This window comes from Bombina bombina, chromosome 6 (genome assembly GCF_027579735.1).
Source record: "Bombina bombina isolate aBomBom1 chromosome 6, aBomBom1.pri, whole genome shotgun sequence".
Taxonomy (NCBI): Eukaryota; Metazoa; Chordata; class Amphibia; order Anura; family Bombinatoridae; genus Bombina; species Bombina bombina.
Window position 1 is genome coordinate 61,088,067 of NC_069504.1, and position 22,816 is coordinate 61,110,882.

General features: G+C 42.4%; 1 protein-coding gene across 1 annotated transcript in view; it reads right to left on the minus strand.

Moving 5' to 3' along the window:
- Positions 1-22,816, minus strand: part of ITIH5 (inter-alpha-trypsin inhibitor heavy chain 5) — a 243,668-nt gene that overhangs the window by 118,850 nt on the left and 102,002 nt on the right. Inside the window, exons 6-7 of the mRNA XM_053716429.1 lie at positions 4,671-4,840; positions 2,614-2,730 (exon numbers count right to left, since the gene is read on the minus strand). Coding sequence (XP_053572404.1) covers positions 2,614-2,730; positions 4,671-4,840 — 287 coding nt within the window. The remainder of the gene's footprint in view (positions 1-2,613; positions 2,731-4,670; positions 4,841-22,816) is intronic.

The window sequence follows — 22,816 nt, forward strand, 5'->3', positions numbered from 1 at the left end:
CGCATGAAGGCTGCTTTCTAACACCCATCCAGGCGATTAGGCACGCAGAGATCATACTAACATCTCCAGACACGATACTTTCCACAACGATGGAGGACTTTGATAATGCCGTATTAGCCCTCTTAACAGCCCTTGAAACAAAAATGTCACGTCAATTTCATAGTCTACACACTGTGTTACACTCCAGGCACAAGGATATACTTACTCCAAACATGGCGGAAACAAAGGAGTCTGCTGAACGACATGCACAGCCTAAGAATAAGACACCTACTTATGACCTAATACATTTGAAAAACTCTCCTGTGGGCTCTCCGTTCCCTGATCCGGAGGATGCGGCCGGCCTTAGGGGAAGGGGGGAGAGCAGATTGTTGATCACTAAAAAGCACTCTTCTGATGGTGACAGGGAAAAGCAGGCCTCAGCCCGTAACTACAAAGAATGGCTCTATCGGGACCCCTCAATAACTTATGGTATTCACTCGGGAAGGCTAGATGATATCGGCAGCAGACGGTTTAGTAGGAAACAAGGCACGCCTTCCCTTCTTAAGCCTACCCGACAGCATATATACCGCCTGGTCCGTACCAGAGACCAACACAAGTATCGGACATTGACATTTGGCTTTCACCTACTGCCTGCGCAGTCTATCAACAGCTCAAGGGGCTTAGGGTCTCCCAGCTCACTGTGTCTCATTATGAGGCCGATTCCTATCAGTACAAGCCTCCCATCTCCTCCAGAAGAGGAGTCGGCTAGCAGCACAAGGACACATACTACAGATCCAGAAGAAGATTGTATGTGGGATAATGCTAGTGCCCTAATAAGTTCCCCCCATGTGCACACTGTTTCTGTTTTTATATTTATTAAAAGAGTACCTTGTTGGGGGTAAATGCTAGATTTAAGTTCTTAGGGGTTTCTGCCTTACCTTATTGATTTGCATGCTGTTATAATTTTTATATCCATTGGAAAAGCATCTCACTGGTGATAATCAATATGCTAAAGATATTGGGGGTATAGTAATACCTTATTGATTTTTATACTGTTGCTGGTTTCCTATTCAGCGGAAGAGTAACTTGCTGGTTGCAAATATTACACAAAAGTACTTAGGGATTTAGACTTATCTTGCTGATTGTCATATTGCTGCCGTTCTTATACTGGCAGGAAGAGCACCTTTCTGAGGTAAACTACTACGCTAAAGCTATTAGGGGCTTAGACACACCTTATTGATTTTCATACAGTGGCTGTTCTCAGATTAGTTAGACAAGTACCTTGCTGGTGCCAAACGATATGTTATAGTTATTAGGAGCGTAGCTGCGGATATGTTTAGCTGGCATTCTAGCCTGAACTTAGTATTTTCCTAGGTTCCTCACACTCCCTCTTACACATAGGCATCATCCACCCTAATAATATTTCCCCCTGCTCTTTTAGACTTTACAGACATCATATTACAGCTCCGACGACAAGCTTAGCTATATCTCCCTTATTAATCACATTGTACCTAAGTAGTTTACAAACTATCCTTCTTCATCCAGCTAGACATAGATTACACAGTACAGCGAACAGCACTTTTCCCCACCCAATAGCTCAGATTGCAAATTAGCTTACTCTTTACTTTTACATATAACCCAGATCCCATCATAGGGCACCTCAATTAGTATATAGGTCCCCTTTTCTACACCCCAATAGCCTGAACGCATACCCTTGTTATACATCTCACACCATAAATAACCCTGGGATCTTTACTTTACCTAGTGCCCTAGATTTAAATAAGGCGAGTCTACTAAATATCTATTAGTCCACATATTTCCCCTATTATGAGGCCAAGTGTAACCCCTCTTTTGTTAAGCTGCATAATAATAATACCCTAATACTATTAACTTTCCGGACATGCTCCCCCTCCTATCCCCCCTCCTACAATGAGCGGCTCTTGCCCGCTGAATCCCCCCCATACACTCTGGCCCACATGAGGCTAGACAAAAGCCAACTCCCTACCTCTCACCATTTTTAGCTTATAGAGTACCTTTTATCTCGGAGTAGGGATCATTAGTTATACAATATAAAAATCGAGGTTTCATTGTTATATGTTCCAGTCACCCGTGTTTTCTATATATTGTTTTACATTTTATGTTTATGGTTTCAGAGGTGGTGCTATAACTCATGTCAACTGTTATTCTCATGGTATTGAACTGGCTATATTCCATGACACTGGTTCTTATTTATATTTATACATAGCACTACTACTGATTGGATATTGTGATAACAACTGCTGCGCTAGTACACCAATGTTTCAGCGCACGTTTACTTGCTATATGAGAAATGTATATGTGTCTTTATTATTTCTGATCCATGCCTGGACATATTTTATGTTCTATTGTTATTACTCACTACCTCAATAAAAAATTATTTATAAAAAAAAAAAGAAATGTTCATGCTTAACAACTAAACGGTCATACGACCCCGCATTTGATACAGGAGCTGCATGCCCAGCTAGGCGGCAAGGAGGATGAGTTAAGGGCACTTTTATTGCCACAATGAGACCTCAGACATGTATTAATGAGAAATGGGCATTGGCTCCCTCTTGTACACTTTACCCATGCACTATTAGCTCCCATTGTTTTTACCTGTCTAATTTTTGTTCCCACCATGGACGCACTGGTATCAATCACAAACACCACATTCTTTGGCAGTGGAGGCAGATCTGTGGGTGCAAAATAATGGACAAAGTATCCATTCAAGACCTGAAAATACAAAATAAATTATTAGGAAGTCTTTTAGGTCCAGGAAGATATTAGAACAATATTTGTGAGTAATGTGGTCCTCCAATACAGCACCAAATATTAAAGGGATATGATTGAGATAGAGCATGCAATTTTAATTAAATTTCTAATTTACTTCTATCATCAATTCTTCTTCGTTCTCTTGGTATCTTTTGTTGAAAAACAGGGGCATATGCTTAGGAGCCGGACCATTTCTGGAGCAATATATGGCAGGAGCACTAGATGGCTGCACTATTTCCATTTGCCATTTAGTGCTCCAGTCACCTACCTAGGTATCAATTCAGCACAGAATATGGGAATGAAGCAAATTTAATAGAAGAAAGTTAGAAACTTGTTTAAATGGGTTTCTCTGTCTGAATCACAAAACAACATTTTTGGGTTTCATATTACTTTAAAAACTGTCATAATTCAATTCATAAAATATTTGTATCATTCTTTTTAAAGTCAGTTAACAAGATATATGAATACGACAAACTAGGCTTCCTTATCTGTGTCTATTCATTACCCTCCTCTAATTGATTTGATTTGTGTCTTAGCACTGTTTAACTTAAAGGGACAGTAAACCTTAAAAATAATGTTATATAATTCTGCACATCGTGCAGAATTATATAACATTATATTAGCCAAACATTTATAAAACATAATTTCCACTATTAATTTAAAAAAAAAAAATGCTGTTTCACAGACCCGCTCTCTGCTGCACTTAGTCTTATGGCGCTGTCGGGCCGGGCTGTGACTATAAAGCTGGCCCGATGCGCTGAGTAAATATAACAGACCCGCTCAGCAGAGAGCGGGTCTGTGAAACAGCGTTTTTTTTTTTAAATTAATAGGGGAAATTATGTTTTATAAATGTTTGGCTAATATAATGTTATATAATTCTGTACTACTGACACTTTAACTTAGACATCATTTTAGGATACATTTAAGTGTGTGATACCACAGTTTAGCAATCCAAATAGGCTTTGTTAGTACTAGATAGACACTGTTTTAAAATAAACCTATTTTCTGTCAGAATCAAAACAGTAGTTTATAATTTCTTGAGATTTTTTCATAAAAAAAACATTTTAAAATTAGACAGATAATAAATTGACAGATAGACAGAAAGATGACAGATAGATGATAGATAGATAGATGATAGATAGATGATAGATAGACAGATGATAGATAGATGATAGATAGATAGATAATAGATAGATGATAGATAGATAGATAGATGATAGATAGATAGATGATAGACAATAGATAGATAGACAGACAGATGAATGGATAGATATACAGATTGATTATAGATATATAGAAAGATGATAGATAGAAAGACAATAGATAGGTAGACAGACAGACAAAAGGACAGATAGACAGACCGATGATAGATAGATACAGTAGATGATAGATGATGATAGATAGATATAGATAGATAATAAATAGATGATGATAGATAGATGATAGATGACAGATAATAAATAGATAGAGATAGATAGATAATAAATATCTAGATAGATAAATAGATACTAGATAGGTAGATAGATAGATAGATAGATAGGCATTCAGAGAGAAAGACAGACAGACATATAGATAGATGATAGATATATAGATAATAGAGAGATAGCTGATATAGATAGATAATATATAGATGATAATAGATGATAGATATAGATAGATAGATAGATAGATAGATAGATAGATAGATAGATAGATAGATAGATAGATAGATAATAGGGCAGAGGGAAAGACAGATAGATGATAGGCAGACAGTTAGATAGATAGATAGATAGATAGATAGATAGATAGATAGATAGATAGATAGATAGATAGTGATTAGCAATTTTATCCCACACTTTATGTAAAGCAAGTCTGGAATCATTTCTAATGTTATAGCTACTGTTTGTTTATAGGGAATTTACCTGAATGTCTCCCACGCTGAGTTCTCTTTTTACATCATATCTAATAATAAAATCCCCCAAAATGCCATTATTAGCAATCATCGCCTGCTGGATGACATTAGGATTAAATGTTATGTTTGCTAAGCTGCCCGTCTGGTTAATGACTGTCGATGGAGGAGAGGAGATTGTATCTGTTAGAAAAAGGTAGAATATGTCAGATACGTATGATTGGATCTGCTGAGCTATCCTGCAAACTGTAGCGCAGCAGATAGTAACTTCAGGAAATTATCATTTTGACATAAATCATTTTTTCTGTCTCTTTCCTGAGAGAGAAAGCTTTAATGCAAAGTCTGTTCCAACCACAAACAGTAAGGTCATTTCAAAATCTATTAAGACTTTGGTCCTAAATCTGATACCTGACATTTATAAGAAAAGCAAAAGGGACACCAGTTTACTAAGGTTACACATCAAGCTGGGATGTACAAATGTCTGCAAAATAAAAGTTTTCTATTAATCAGTGCAACATTATTCTGGCCAGCAGCTACCAGCTTCATTATATAATACATCCTATGGGAGATTTTAAGGAAAATATGCAAATAGGGACATATGGCTGTAGGACTGTCCCTCTCAAATAGGGGTGTCGGAAGGTCTGATTAAGGGACCTTGAAAGATCAGCATTTTAAATGTTGACATGTTTATTGCTTAAATAAATAAGATATAATAGGTGCTTACATTTAAACTAACATACATATCACTTACACACCTTATTTATAAAGTCATTGGCTTACAGACACTTCCATGTAAAAGTCCATGAGATTTTAATATAAAATGTTTACACACGTGACAACTTTCTATAATATACTTTCATTATTTATTTTTCCCCTTTTCATGTAATTTATTATTATTTTTATCGGTTATTTGTAGAGCACCAACAGATTCCGCAGCGCTATAAACATAGGCGGTATACAAGGAAACATTTATAGGGATCAAATGGGTAGAGGGCCCTGCCAAGAGTCGCACTGTTGTAGTCAGCTCTATAGAAGGTGATCTACAAACAGCTGGGCTCTTAGGCTTACATGCTAAGGGGGTTCAGGGGAAAGTAATGGAGGAGAGGAAATGGTATAAAGAAAGGTTAGTGTAGGTTGTATGCATCCCTGAACAGTAGAGTCTTTAGGGAGCGCTTGAAGCTTTCAAAACTAGGGGAGAGTCTTGTGGAGCGAGGCAGAGAGTTCCTTAAGATGGGAGAAGTTCTGTGAATGGGAATGTGAGGTGGTAACAAGAGAGGAGGAGAGTAGGAGGTCATGAGCAGAGTGAATGTCATTTTTAGCTCTAAAAATTTAGGTTTTTACAATTCTCAGAACCTGAAATGCACCCTGCTGACTTAACAAGGCTAACCCTGCACTTATTGTTCCATAAAAGGCTTTAACAGATATGAAATGCAAAACAATGCACTTCATACTATCTTGATAAAGTGCCCATCAGCTAATGAGCATTAGCAGGAAGTGCCTATCAGTCAAAAAGCATTACCAAGAAGTGCTTAACAGCCTATGAGCATAACCAGGAAGTACCCACCAATTACAGAGCATTAGCAAGGAAATGCCTATCAGTCAAAGGGAATTAACAGTAAGTGCCAATAAGCCAATAAGCATTGCCAGGAAATGCCTACCAACCACAGAACATTAGCAGGAATTCCTATCAGCCAAAGAGCATTAACAGGAACTGACTATCAGCCAATGAGCATTAGCAGGAAGTGCCTATCAGCCAACGAGCATTACCTGGAAGTGCCCACCAATGGGAATTTAGCTTAACTTCACAAGTCATGCTGGATATTGCTGAACAACCTATAGCTTTGAAATAGTGCCTGATTCTCAAAAATCCAAAAAATGAAAAAATGCATGTAAAAGTTATCATTGCTGTTTCTACTTATTTAAAATGCAGTCAGTCCACTGAGACCAGATTCATTAAATGATTCTCTGCATCCCTCAACTCAAACCCTATTACCATTTTTTAAATCAAAGAAATAGGTGTGACCAGCTAAACTTGCGCACATTCCAACGTTTCCTGTATGTTTTCTGGGACACTTGTGGGCAGTGGCTAACCAGTGGTGAGCTAGGCGACAACAGGAGGAACAGGACACCAGTATGCCATGGGAAGTGCCGGGCCCAAGGTAAGAAACGCTGGCCAGAGTCTGACATGTCTTGGGTAGAGCAGAGTCAGACCCTTAAAACCAAGACATTTGACCTGACAGAAGGGACAGCAGGTAGACTTCTCAACTTGTGAAAATCTTGCATGTGAGACAGTTGGGAGGTATGAACCTAATATTCAATATTGGTTTAACTCTGTAATGTGATTTCTTAGAGATTTCTATGTAATTTAACCCTTTGAGTGCTAATGACGGCTCTGAGCCATCACAGAGTTTCTCACTCTGGTGCTAATGATGGCTCAGAGCCGTCACTAGCACTCTCCCACCTTGAGGGAGATCTGGGGGCTCCTAACCGCTCCTACCCCGGCGATCGTGCCTGTAGAGTGACAGGCATCACTGGGGCTTCACATGATGCGCGGTGACGTCACGCGCAATGATGTGATGACGTCACCGCGCAACTTTATTTATACTTAAAAATGTTAAGTATAGGAGGAGGGGGCATGCTGCTTAGAAGCCTGTATCTCAGGCATCTAAGCAGCTACAGACCCCCTTTGAGTGCTAAGCACTTTCCCACCTGGGTGCTAATATTTAGTTCTTTTTTATAATTTTTGAAATATTTGAATTTATTTTTTTTAACTTTTGAATTTTTTTTTATAGACCCCCAAGACTTACACTGTTGGAAAGGTTAGGCGATTACCTTTCCAACAGTGGGGGTCTGTAGCTGCTTAGATGCCTGAGATACAGGCTTCTAAGCAGCATGCCCCTTCCTCCTATACTTAACATTGTTAAGTATAAATAAAGTTGCACGGTGACGTCATCACGTCATTGCGCGTGATGTCACCGCGCATCACGTGAAGTCCCAGCGATGCCTGTCACTCTACAGGCACGATCGCCGGGGTAGGAGCGGTTAGAAGCCCCCAGATCTCCCTCAAGGTGGGAGAGTGCTAGTGACGGCTCTGAACCGTCATTAGCACCAGAGTGAGAAACTCTGTGACGGCTCAGAGCCGTAGAAAAGTCAAAATTTAACTTGCATGATTCATATAGAGCAGGTAATTTTAAGACCCTTTTAAATTCACTTCTATTTTCAAATGTGGTTCGTTCTCTTGGTATCTCTTGTTAAAAATAATATGCATATATCCTACACTAGGAGCTAGTTGCTGATTGGTGCCTGCACATATTTGTCTCTTGTGATTGGCTAACTAGATGTGTGGTGCAATGCTGTTCTTTCAGCAAAGAATAGCAAGAGAATGAATCAAATTTGATAATTGAAGTAAATTTGAAAATTGTTTAAAATTGTATGTTCTATCTAAATCATGAAATAAAATGTTGGGGGTTCCTGTCCCTTTAAGTAATTATATATATATCTATAATTATATATATATCTATCTACACTACATATATATATATATATATATATATATATATATACAGAGAGAGAGTATATAGATAGATAGATAGATAGATAGATAGATAGATAGATAGATATAGATAGGTTGATAGATAGATAGATAGATGAATTAAAAATGCAATAATAATATTACATTTTATGTACAATCTTACTGTGCAAATGCACTTTGTAATGTTGTTTATACTTTTTTACTTTACATATTACAAGACAAACACAAACATATTAAGTTTCTGCCTTTCTTTCCTTTTCTAGTTGTATAAATATTTAATTTGGATGTTTCGTTTTTTAGGAATAAAATAAATACTAAACAGTGAGGACGTTTGAAAAATGTTGCATTAGACAATTTTACCATATTAAATAATAAAGGGTTTTCTGAAATTATAATTTGTAGTATAACATTTGTGTCCAACTGGAACTTTAAAAATAAACAAAAAACTACAGCTGAAGAGCGTAGAACAAAAACGTCAAGCTAGGATCATAGGCACATCTAGGAACCATATATGGGCAATTAATATTATGAAATAATGAAGCATTCACATATTATGCAGTTTTTGAGGAACCTTATATCAAAGGCATGGGCCTCTAGTTATCAAGCCGTCAACCGCAAATACGCTGGAATTCCGCAGCGTATTTGTGGTGAGGCTGATTCGCCTTAGTTATCAAAGGCTAGAGTCCGGCAAAAGTAGAATATAGTGACGTGTAGCTACGATCCGCCGGTCTCAGTCCGACACAGATCGATTCTTACGTCACTCCAGATGTGCCGAACGCAAGTTTTGCTACAAAGAACTAGCAGGTACGCTCGGCACTTTTCCGGCCCAGTGTACCTGGTTTTCAATCCGCCGCCCTGGAGGCGGCGGATCCCATAGGAATCAATGTGAGTGTGACAGTAGCTAAAGCTCATGTTCGCTGCTGCCCGATATCCCATTGATTTCTATGGGAATGTCTGCACCTAACACCCTAACATGTACCCCGAGTCTAAACACCCCTAATCTGTCCCCCCTACACCGCCGCCACCTACATTATACTTATTAACCCCTAAACCGCCGCTCCCTGACCCCGCCGCAACTAAATAAACTTACTAACCCCTAAACCGCCGCTCCCGGACCCTGCCGCAACTATAATAAATATATTAACCCCTAAACCGCTGCTCCCGGACCCCGCCACCACCTACATAATACCTATTAACCCCTAATCTGCTGCCCCTATACCGCCGCCACCTATATTAAATTTATTAACCCCTATCCTGCCCCCCCTATACCGCCACCACCTATATTAAACTTATTAGCCTCTATCTTGCCCCCTCCTACACCGCCGCCACTATATTAAACTTATTAACCCCTAAACCTAAGTCTAACCTTAACTCAGCTGAGCCCAATTCTTCATCCAAGCGGGGCAAGAAGAGGTCCTCCATCCGGCCGAAGTCTTCATCCAAGCGGGGCAGAAGAGGTCCTCCATCCGGTAGAAGTCTTCATCCAAGCGGTGTCTTCTATCTTCATCCAACCGTGGCTCCATCTTGCAGACCTCCGAAGCGAAACATCCAGCTGGCCCGACGACTACCCGATGAATGAAGGTTCCTTTAAGGGACGTCATCCAAAATGGCATCCCTCGAATTCCAATTGGCTGATAGGATTCTATCAGCCAATCGGAATTAAGGTAGGAAAAATCTGATTGGCTGATCCAATCAGCCAATTGGATTGGCCTTGCATTCTATTGGCTGTTCCGATCAGCCAATAGAATGTGAGGTCAATCCGATTGGCTGATTGGATCAGCCAATCGGATTGAGCTTCAATCCGATTGGCTGATTGAATCAGCCATTCGGATTTTTCCTACCTTAATTCCGATTGGCTGATAGAATCCTATCAGCCAATCGGAATTCGAGGGATGCCATCTTGGATGACGTCCCTTAAAGAAACCTTCATTCGTCGGGTAGTCGTCGGGCTAGCTGGATGTTCCGCGTCGGAGGTCTGCAAGATGGAGCCGCGGTTGGATGAAGGTAGAAGACACCGCTTGGATGAAGACTTCTACTGGATGGAGGCCTCTTCTGCCCTGCTTGGATGAACACTTCGGCCAGATGGAGGACCTTTTCTTGCCCCGCTTGGATGAAGAATTCGGCTCGGCTGAGTGAAGACGACTCAAGGTAGGGTGATCTTCAGGGGGTTAGTGTTAGGTTTTTTTAAGGGGGGTTTGGGTGGGTTAGAGTAGGGGTATGTGGGTGGTGGGTTTTAATGTTGGGGGGTTGTATTTTTTTTACAGGTAAAAGAGCTGATTACTTTGGGGCAATGCCCCACAAAAAGCACTTTTAAGGGCTGGTAATAGAGCTGATTACTTTGTAATTTAGAATAGGGTAGGGCATTTTTTTATTTTGGGGGGCTTTATTATTTTATTAGGGGGCTTAGATTAGGTGTAATTAGTTTAAACTTCTTGTAATATTTTTTTATTTTCTGTAATTTAGTGTTTGTTTGTTTGTTTGTTTTTAAACTATAGTTTAGTTTATTTAATTGAATTTAATTTTAGGTAATTGTAGTTAATTAATTTAATTAATTTAATGATAGTGTAGTGTTAGGTTTAATTGTAACTTAGGTTAGGATTTATTTTACAGGTAATTTTGTAAATATTTTAGCTAGGTAGTTATTAAATAGTTAATAACTATTTAATAACTATTGTACCTGGTTAAAATAAATACAAAGTTGCCTGTAAAATAAAAATAAATCCTAAAATAGCTACAATGTAATTATTAGTTCTATTGTAGCTATCTTAGGGTTTATTTTACAGGTAAGTATTTAGTTTTAAATAGGAATAATTTAGTTAATAATAGTAATATGTATTTAGATTCATTAAAATAATATTTAAGTTAGGGGGGTGTTAGGGTTAGGGTTAGACTTAGGTTTAGGGGTAATAAGTTTAATATAGGTGGCGGCGGGGTCCGGGAGCGGCGGTTTAGGGGTTAAACATTTAATTCAGTTGCGGCGGGGTCCAGGAGCGGTGGTTTAGGGGTTAATAACTTTATTCAGTTGCGGCGGGGCTCCGGGAGCAGCGGTTTAGGGGTTAAACAATTTATTTAGTTGCGGCGGGGTCCGGGATCCGCAGGATAGGGGTTAATAACTTTAATATCAGTGGCGGCGGTATAGGGGGCGGCAGATTAGGGGTTAATAGGTATAATGTAGGAGACGGCGGGGTCCGGGAGCGGCGGTTTAGGGGTTATTATATTTATTATAGTTGCGGCGGGGTCAAGGAGCGGCGGTTTAGGGGGTAATAACTTTATTTAGGTGCGGGGGGCTCCGGGAGCCGCGGTTTAGCGGGTAAACAGTATAGTATAGTGTGGGTGCTTAGTGACAAGCTAGCAAGAAAGCTGCGAAGAAGCCGATGAGCAGCGAGATCGATGACTGTTAGTTAACAGTAGTCCGCTGCTCATCGCCCTGTACTTGGTGCGCGGCTTCTTGACAGCTTTCTTGATAACTTTGGCGAACGTATTCGTTAATGGTAGGCGAGCTTAGGCGAGCGTATTGGGTCGGCGAATGCAGGAAAGTAGACGGCTTAAAGGGACAGTCTAGTATAAATTAAACTTTCATTATTCAGATAGGACTTTTAATTTTAATCAACTTTCCAATTTACTTTTATCATCAAATTTGCTTTTTTTCTCTTGGTATTCTTAGTTTAAACTAAACCTAGGTAGGCTCATATGCTAATTTCTAAGGCTCATATGCTAATTTCTAAGCCTTTGAGGGCTGCTTCTTATCACATGCTTTTTAAATCTCTTTTCAACACAAAGAGACAGAAAGTACACATGGGTCATATAGATAACACTGTGTTCAGGCACAGGGGGTTATTTAAAATTTAGCTCAAAACAATGCAAAATTTAAGACAATAGATAATAAACAGTCACAGTCACGTGATCAGGGGGCTGGAAGAAGGTTCCTAGATACAAGGTAATCACAGAGGTAAAAAGTATATTATTATAACAGTGTTGGTTATGCAAAACTGGGGAATGGGTAATAAAAGGGATTATCTATCTTTTAAAACAATAACAATTCTATGGTAGACTGTCCCTTTAAGTCAGCCAGCTTACGAAAAAGACTGTAGGCTTGTCTTGTAGCTCAGGAGATGATAGCCTGTCCCACTGAAAGGGGTAATGAGCTTTAGACATACAGCAGCTCAGTCACAAAGAGAGAACACCTATGTACCTTTGATGTTACTATAATGCTAACTCACAAATAGACATAAATTGATCAAGGCAAATTCCTAATTTAATATGGGATCTGAGCTTGGCTGAGCAGAGGAAAGTTTGTTTATATAAAGAGTTGAGGATAAATAGATTATCAGATAAGTGTTCTGGAATTCTTTTGTAAACTAATACCAGAGACACTGGATGGAACCTACAAACTTCAAGTACCCAAGCAGATAAGGGACATGAAAAACATAGGTATTTAAAGTATTTCTATCTTAAATTTAAAAAAAAAAAAATTGATTTACATAAATATATTACCAGAAAGGAACAACAGCTCAGTGGCTTGTTCTATGGTGATTTACCACCTAGGAGCAGCCTCTTTTAGACCAGTTGTGCTTTCCTGAAGTATATCGGTCTGATCCTGCAGAGTAAGGTCAGCCCAGCCCCGAAATACCAGGCAATTCTCCTATGAACAAGGAACATGACAACACCAGACGATCGTTTTGGCCTCCTATGGGCCTCGTCAGTGAGGTGCAGCCATATTCCTCTAAGCACACTGGACAAGGAGTCCATGTGTGGTTGCTTATATCTCCTTTAGGGAGACCTCCCCAGGGTCATAATACAAATGCATACAAAGAGAGACGCACTCTACCAGAAATGAATATTCTATGGCGAGTTACCACCTAGGAGCAACCTCTTTTATTCCAGTTGTGCATTTCGCAGAGGAAAACTTTCCTTAAGTATATCAGTTTGATCCCAAAAAGTAAGGTCAGTCCAGCCCGAAACAACATTACAAATTACTTTTATTATCAAATTTGCTTAGTTTTGGTATTCTTTGTTGAAAGCTAAACCTAGATAGGCTCATATGCTAATTTATAAGCCCATGAAGGCTGTCTCTTATCTCAAGACATTTTGGCAGTTTTTTTTACAGCTAGACAGCACTAGTTCATGTGTTCCATATAGATAACATTGTGCTCAGTCCCGTGGAGTTACCTAGGAGTCAGCACTGATTGGTTAACCCCTTAGTGACCAGAGCACTTTTCCATTTTCTGTCCGTTTGGGACCAAGGCTATTTTTACATTTCTGCGGTGTTTGTGTTTAGCTGAAATTTTCCTCTTACTCATTTACTGTACCCACACATATTATATACCGTTTTTCTCGCCATTAAATGGACTTTCTAAAAATACCATTATTTTCATCATATCTTATCATTTACTATAAAAAAAATTATAAAATATGAGGAAAAATGGAAAAAAACACACTTTTTCTAACTTTGAACCCCAAAATCTGTTACATATCTACAACCACCAAAAAACACCCATGCTAAATTGTTTCTAAATTTTGTCCTGAGTTTAGAAATACCCAATGTTTACATCTTCTTTGCTTTTTTTGTAACTTATAGGGCCATAAATACAAGTAGCACTTTGCTATTTTCAAACCATTTTTTTTCAAAATTAACGCTAGTTACATTAGAACACTAATATCTTCCAGGAATCCCTGAATATCCATTGACATGTATATATTTTTTTTTAGAAGACATCCCAAATTATTGATCTAGGCCCATTTTGGTATATTTCATGCCACCATTTCACCGCCAAATGCGATCAAATACAAAAAATTTTCACTTTTTCACAAATTTTTTCACAAACTTTCAGTTTCTCACTGAAATTATTTACATACTGCTTGTGCAATTATGGCATAAATGGTTGTAAATTCTTCTCTGGGATCCCCTTTGTTCAGAAATAGCAGACATATATGGCTTTGGCATTGCTTTTTGGTAATTAGAAGGCCGCTAAATGCCACTGCGCACCACACGTGTATTATGCCCAGCAGTGAAGGGGTTAATTAGGGAGCATGTAAGGAGCTTTTTGGGGTAATTTTAGCTTTAGTGTAGTGTAGTAGACAACCCCAAGTATTGATCTAGGCCCATTTTGGTATATTTCATGCCACCATTTCACCGCCAAATGCGATCAAATTAAAAAAAACGTAAAATTTTTCACAATTTTAGGTTTCTCACTGAAATAATTTACAAACAGCTTGTGCAATTATGGCACAAATGGTTGTAAATGCTTCTCTGGGATCCCCTTTGTTCAGAAATAGCAGACATATATGACTTTGGAGTTGCTTTTTGGTAATTAGAATGCTGCTAAATGGCGCTGCGCATCACACGTGTATTATGGCTAGCAGTGAAGGGGTTAATTAGGTAGCTTGTAGGGAGCTTGCAGGGTTAATTTTAGCTTTAGTGTAAAGATCAGCCTCCCACCTGAAACATCAGACCCCCTGATCCCTCCCAAACATCTCTCTTCCCTCCCCTACCCCACAAATGTCCCCGCCATCTTAAGTACTGGCAGAAACTCTGCCAGTACTAAAATAAAAGGTATATTTGGGCTTTTTTGTGCATTTTTTGTTAGCATATTTACATATGCTTCTGTGTAGGGATCCCCCTTAGCCCCAACCTCACTGATCCCCCACTAAACAGCTCTCTAACCCTCCCCCTCTGAATTAATGTGCGCCATCTTGGGTACTGGCAGCTGTCTGCCAGTACCCAGTTTAGTGAAAAAAATGCTTTTTTTTTAATAAAATATGTCCCTTTTCTGTAGTGTAGCTTTCCCCCCCCCCAAGACCAACCCCCCACCCCTTCCAGATCCCTTAGATGGTTTTGAAAAAAGTTTATTTATTTATTTTTTTTACTTTTCCTTTTCTACTTTTCTGTAGTGTAGCGGTTCCCACCCGCTCCCGCCCCGTGCACGCGCCCGCCCGCCACCCCCCGTGCGCCCGTGCGCGCCCCCGACGATCCCGATCCCGCCCCCCGTGACGTCACGCGCAACACCGATGGCCGCCCACCCGCCTCCCAATTCGGCTCCCACCCACCAACGATACCGGCCATCGATGTCCGGTGCAGAGAGGGCCACAGAGTGGCTCTCTCTGCATCGGATGGCCATGTATGGTTATTGCAGGATGCCTCCATATCGAGGCATCACTGCAATAACCGGAAAGCAGCTGGAAGCGAGCAGGATCGCTTCCAGCTGCTTTCCACACCGAGGACGTGCAGGGTACGTCCTCAGGCGTTAACTGCCTTTTTTTTGAGGACGTACCCTGCACGTCCTCGGTCATTAAGGGGTTAAAATGCACGTCTGTCAAAAGAACTAAGATAAGGAGGCAATCTACAGAAGCTTAGATACAAGCTAATCACAGAGGTAAAAAGTATATTAATATAACTGTGTTGGTTATGCAAAACTGGGGAATGGGTAATAAAGGGATTATCTATCTTTATAAACAATACAAATTCTGGAGTAAACTGTCCCTTTAAGCAATTCAATTGCAGACAAATAAAAGTAGTGTAGTAGTCCAGAGGTGGAGTGCCAGCATATTTGTTATAGGTGCCACCTTGGCTCCTGTACCATATATCTCACTGCGTATTGATGCAATTATTGTACCACAGTTTTATCTGAAAAGGTTATAATAAACAAGTAATGGTGGGATTTCTTACCGCCTAAAGTTTCAAGTGGACATTCTGGGCCAGGGAAATGAGGGGACATGTGTGCAGTAGCCCACTGGTGTTGGGGAGTAGGTATGCTCTGGGCTGGGTACTGGTGTTGGGGAGTAGGTATGCTCTGGGCAGGGTACTAGTGTTGGGGAGTAGGTGTGCTCTGGGCAGGGCACTGGTGTCAGGAAGTAGGTGTGCTCTGGGCAGGGCACTGGTGTTGGGGAGTAGGTATGCTCTGGGCAGGGCACTGGTGTTAGTGAGTAGTCATGCTCTGGGCAGGGTACTGGTGTTGGGGAGTAGGTATGCTCTGGGCAGGGCACTGGTGTTGGTGAGTAGGTATGCTCTGGGCAGGGCACTGGTGTTGGTGAGTAGGTATGCTCTGGGCAGGGCACTGGTGTTGGGGAGTAGGTATGCTCTGGGCATGGCACTGGTGTTGGTGAGTAGGTATGCTCTGGGCAGGGCACTGGTGTTGGGAGTAGGTGTGCTCTGGGCAGGGCACTGGTGTTGGGGAGTAGGTATGCTCTGGGCAGGGCACTGGTGTTGGGGAGTAGGTATGCTCTGGGCAGGGCACTGGTGTTGGTGAGTAGGTATGCTCTGGGCAGGGCACTGGTGTCGGGAAGTAGGTGTGCTCTGGGCAGGGCACTGGTGTCGGGAAGTAGGTGTGCTCTGGGCAGGGCACTGGTGTCGGGAAGTAGGTGTGCTCTGGGCAGGGCACTGGTGTCGGGAAGTAGGTGTGCTCTGGGCAGGGCACTGGTGTTGGGGAGTAGGTGTGCTCTGGGCAGGGTACTGGTGTTGGGGAGTAGGTGTGCTCTGGGCAGGGTACTGGTGTTGGGGAGTAGGTGTGCTCTGGGCAGGGCACTGGTGTTGGGAAGTAGGTGTGCTCTGGGCAGGGCACTGGTGTTGGGAAGTAGGTGTGCTCTGAGCAGGGCACTGGTGTTGGGAAGTAGGTATGCTCTGGGGAGGGCACTGGTGTTGGGGAGTAGGTGTGCTCTGGGCAGGGCACTGGTGTCGGGAAGTAGGTATGCTCTGGGCAGGGCACTGGTGTCGAGGAGTAGGTGTGCTCTGGGCAGGGCACTGGTGTCGGGAAGTAGGTGTGCTCTGGGCAGGGCACTGGTGTCGGGAAGTAGGTGTGCTCTGGGCAGGGCACTGGTGTCGGGAAGTAGGTGTGCTCTGGGCAGGGCACTGGTGTCGGGGAGTAGGTGTGCTCTGGGCAGGGCACTGGTGTCGGCAAGTAGGTGTGCTCTGGGCAGGGCACTGGTGTTGGGGAGTAGGTGTGCTCTGGGCAGGGTACTGGTGTTGGGGAGTAGGTGTGCTCTGGGCAGGGTACTGGTGTTGGGGAGTAGGTGTGCTCTGGGCAGGGCACTGGTGTTGGGGAGTAGGTGTGCTCTGGGCAGGGCACTGGTGTTGGGAAGTAGGTGTGCTCTGGGCAGGGCACTGGTGTTGGGAAGTAGGTGTGCTCTGGGCAGGGCACTGGTGTTGGGAAGTAGGTATGCTCTGGGCAGGGCACTGGTGTTGGGGGGTAGGTGTGCTCTGGGCAGGGCACTGGTGTCAGGAAGTATGTGTGCTCTGGGCAGGGCACTGGTGTTGGGAAGTAGGTGTGCTCTGGGCAGGGCACTGGTGTTGGGAAGTAGGTATGCTCTGGGCAGGGCACTGGTGTTGGTGAGTAGGTGTGCTCTGGGCAGGGCACTGGTGTCGGGAAGTAGGTGTGCTCTGGGCAGGGCACTGGTGTTGGGGAGTAGGGGTTCTCTGGGCAGGGCACTGGTGTCGGGGAGTAGGTGTGCTCTGGGCAGGGCACTGGTGTCGGGAAGTAGGTGTGCTCTGGGCAGGGCACTGGTGTCGGGTAGTAGGTGTGCTCTGGGCAGGGCACTGGTGTTGGGGAGTAGGTGTGCTCTGGGCAGGGCACTGGTGTCGGGGAGTAGGTGTGCTCTGGGCAGGGCACTGGTGTTGGGAAGTAGGTGTGCTCTGGGCAGGGCACTGGTGTCGGGGAGTAGGTGTGCTCTGGGCAGGGCACTGGTGTTGGGGAGTAGGTATGCTCTGGGCAGGGCACTGGTGTTGGGGAGTAGGTATGCTCTGGGCAGGGCACTGGTGTTGGTGAGTAGGTGTGCTCTGGGCAGGGCACTGGTGTTGGGGAGTAGGTATGCTCTGGGCAGGGCACTGGTGTTGGGGAGTAGGTGTGCTCTGGGCAGGGCACTGGTGTTGGTTGGGGAGTAGGTATGCTCTGGGCAGGGCACTGGTGTTGGGAGTAGGTATGCTCTGGGCAGGGCACTGGTGTTGGGGAGTAGGTATGCTCTGGGCAGGGCACTGGTGTTGGGAAGTAGGTGTGCTCTGGGCAGGGCACTGGTGTTGGGAAGTAGGTATGCTCTGGGCAGGGCACTGGTGTTGGGGAGTAGGTGTGCTCTGGGCAGGGCACTGGTGTCAGGAAGTATGTGTGCTCTGGGCAGGGCACTGGTGTTGGGAAGTAGGTGTGCTCTGGGCAGGGCACTGGTGTTGGGAAGTAGGTATGCTCTGGGCAGGGCACTGGTGTTGGGGAGTAGGTGTGCTCTGGGCAGGGCACTGGTGTCGGGAAGTAGGTGTGCTCTGGGCAGGGCACTGGTGTTGGGGAGTAGGGGTGCTCTGGGCAGGGCACTGGTGTCGGGGAGTAGGTGTGCTCTGGGCAGGGCACTGGTGTCGGGAAGTAGGTGTGCTCTGGGCAGGGCACTGGTGTCGGGAAGTAGGTGTGCTCTGGGCAGGGCACTGGTGTCGGGTAGTAGGTGTGCTCTGGGCAGGGCACTGGTGTTGGGGAGTAGGTGTGCTCTGGGCAGGGCACTGGTGTCGGGGAGTAGGTGTGCTCTGGGCAGGGCACTGGTGTTGGGAAGTAGGTGTGCTCTGGGCAGGGCACTGGTGTCGGGGAGTAGGTGTGCTCTGGGCAGGGCACTGGTGTTGGGGAGTAGGTATGCTCTGGGCAGGGCACTGGTGTTGGGGAGTAGGTATGCTCTGGGCAGGGCACTGGTGTTGGTGAGTAGGTGTGCTCTGGGCAGGGCACTGGTGTTGGGGAGTAGGTATGCTCTGGGCAGGGCACTGGTGTTGGGGAGTAGGTGTGCTCTGGGCAGGGCACTGGTGTTGGTTGGGGAGTAGGTATGCTCTGGGCAGGGCACTGGTGTTGGGAGTAGGTATGCTCTGGGCAGGGCACTGGTGTTGGGGAGTAGGTATGCTCTGGGGAGGGCACTGGTGTGTCATCATGTGTGGGGCTGGATAAAATCAGGTTGTGACATTTGTGAATTGGTCCATATGCAGTCCCTATAATAAGCTGCATATGACAAATGCATGTGCAGCACATGTATTCTACAAGCAGACATCATTAAGACAAACATGCTTATCAATTATGTGGTGCCCATGGGTTTAGTCATCATGTTTCTTTTATCTGAGACAGTCTCTGACTATCTACATGTTTCTCCAATAAAAAGAGACCCAAAAATAATTTTTCTTTCTTCTAATCTATTTATTTTCCTCTCTTAGTTTCCTTTGTTAAAGAGCAGCCCTAGATGGGGGCCGATTTAACAATCTCCGTATTGGCCCCAATGCCTCCGTTTCTGTGCGAGCCTTCAGGCTCGCCGGAAACAGGAGTTAAGAAGCAGTGGTCTTAAGAGCGCTGCTCCTTAACTCGTCCGTTGACTCTCAGGCTGCGGACATCAATCTGTCCGATCTCATACGATCAGGTTGATTGACACCCCCTGCTAGCGGCCGATTGGTCGCAAATCTGCAGGGGGCGGCATTGCACAAGCAGTTCACCAGAACTGCTTGTGCAATGTTAAATGCCAACAGCATATGCTGTCGGCATTTAGCGATGCAGAGCGGACATTATTCACTATAGCGAATCATGTCCGCCCGTGGGTATGATAAATTTACCACATAGTCTCAGGTAAGTTTAAGTGTCTGGAAAACTATATGTATAAAATTGTTATAACCATTGTTGCAATATAGTGCTCCAGATGCCTGCACACTCCTGAGCCTGACTGGCTATTAAAAGATGAAAATATTTAAAGCATATGAACATTAAAAACACAAAATAATTTCAGTGACATATACTCTCTAAGGGACTGATATTCAAAACCTCGCCGGCATGGAGAGAAATCAAACAAAATCATTTTTTTTAGTTGTATTGTAATGTGGGAGTCTCTGTTTCACATAAAAACACTACATAGCAACAACATTTCTCAAGATAAAATGTTTGTTTCTACAAAAAATACTAATAAATATTAGACATTTGTATTGCTGTTCCAAAGATTAATTACCCAGAGAGGCAAATTTACAAACTTGAATACCAACTGGATTCACTACTAAAACCTGTTTCTATGTTTATCGAACCACAGTTCAAATATATCACTGTCCTTCTTCCCATGTGAACTCACATTTTCACGTTTGTCAAAGAGATTTTCAATTCTTTCTGTGTCATTTATGATTCACATCAGAACTATTTGAATTTAGCCGTCCTTGGGAACCGCGTGCTAAGCATTCCTGCCAAGCTTTCACAGTACTGCTGTTTCATTGTTACAGACACAACAAAGCTGTAGAGATTATTGTGCCCTATTGTACCATGAATAAATCATAACACTTTAATCCATGTCTTTTCACTTTCTGCTAAATCATATTTTCCTTCTAATTTATTCCGTTGTAACCTCCTTAGGAACAGATATTGTGTGGTCATTTTTGTGAGTTTTATTAAATCTTTGTTTATAACAGACTATAAACATTTTTTTATACTAGTTTATTAAGCAGGAATTTCCATTTTGATGATACAAGTCACTGTATTTATCCTAAAGAAAACAAGATGTTGGCAGTTTGATATTCAGTTTCGTTCACCAAACTGCTCAAAATTATCTACATTTTTTCCCCTTTTTAGCCCTATGTTCATCATACAGGAATTAATCTCACTTTTATTGGAATCATTAAATTAAATTCTTGATAAATAAATGACTGCAAAATATTTGTAAGTAAAATCAAAAATTTGTTTTTCAGCCATTCCATATAATTCCAGAGCTCCTCACATTTTACAGGAATTTGTATAACTGATGCTATACAATAGCTTATGCTGTACACAAGTCAAGTGATGCATTAAAAGTAGCAGACACACAGAACATATTAAAGATACACTAAACCCAAATTTTTTCTTTCATGATTCAGATAGAGCATGCAATTTTAAACAACTTTCTAATTTACTCCTATTATCAATTTTTCTTCGTTCTCTTGCTTTCTTTATTTGAAAAAGAAGGCATCTAAGCTATTTTTTTGGTTCAGAACCATGGAAAGCACTTGTTTATTGGTAGGTGAATTTACCCACCAATCAGAAAGAACAACACAGTGTGTTCACCAAAAATGGGCAGGCATCTAAACTTACATTCTTGCATATCAAATAAAGATACCAAGAGAATGAAAAGAATTTGATAATAGGAGTAAATTAGAAAGTTGCTTAAAATTGCATGCTCTATCTGAATAACGATAGAAAAAAATTGGGTTCAGTGTCCCTTTAAGACAATCAAATTAATATGTAACCCGCAACTGAATTCCTCTATAAAATGTGTAATTATCCACAGTGACCTTTCATTGTCTATGTGTATGTCTTTTCCTTTAATTTAAAGGGACATAAACACTGCAGTATTCTCTAAAGTGATGTAAATAAGAGGCAGCAGCTGCAATTATCCTCCCAATGGGGTTGGGAGAGACAGGTACTAATATATAGAGAAGTATAAGATAAGGGGATCTTCAAATTCAGACCATTTAAATGGAATTTCAATGAGCAAAGCATTGCATATATATATATATATATATATATATATATATATAGATGTGTGTGTGTATAAACAGTATACACACACTCATATGCATGTGTATATGCATATATATATATATATATATATATATATATATATATATATATATATATATATATATATATACATACATACATACATGTGCAAAATTGTATTACTTCTTATGAACAATAAAAAACACATGATTCAGAAAGACTATATTAAATAAACAGGCCCCAAAGTAGAAACTTTGATGCAACAAAAATGAATACAGCTGTGATCACTGACACACAAGTTAGAAAACCTGTGGTCATTGAAACCAAATTGAATACACCTGAGTGCAATTGAGTTTCCAATAAGCCTAATTTCTTGAACATGGTTAAACAATGACCTCTAGGGCCCGATCCGATATGCAGCGTCGCCCGCAAAAGCCGGCGACCCTAAAATTTGCACTGGTTTGGTATCACATATACGGCGTAACCTAGAAGTTACGCCCATATATTTCTGCCGTCGCCCGTAGTTTTTTGGGCCATAGGCAGGTATACCAAACCAGCGCAGTTTGGTATCCAATATACAGCGTAAGGACTTACGTAGCGAAAATGGAGAAATCTTACTCCATTTTCACCTCGCCACAAAATGCAGCCGTAGTAAGCCTTACGCTGTCTATTGGAGCCCCGTAACTTCCTAAACTGCCTGCTAAATTAAACCTAACACCTAACGCATGCGCAATGTCTATCTACCTGTCAACCGCAATCTGCTAAATAAAACCTAACACCTAACGCATGCGCAATGTCTATCTACCTGTCAACCGCGATCCCCCGACGCAATCCCTAATAAAGTTATTAACCTCTAAACCGCCGCTCCCGGACCCCGCCGCCACCTAATAAAGTTATTAACCCCTAAACCGCCGCTCCCGGACCCAGCCGCCAGCTATATTTAATCTCTAACCCCCTAATGTGAACTCCTACCCCGCCGCCATCTACCTTACCTACCCCCTAAAGTGAGCTCCTACCCAACCGCGATCCCCCGACGCAATCCCTAATAAAGTTATTAACCTCTAAACCGCCGCTCCCGGACCCCGCCGCCACCTAATAAAGTTATTAACCCCTAAACCGCCGCTCCCGGACCCAGCCGCCAGCTATATTTAATCTCTAACCCCCTAAAGTGAGCTCCTACCC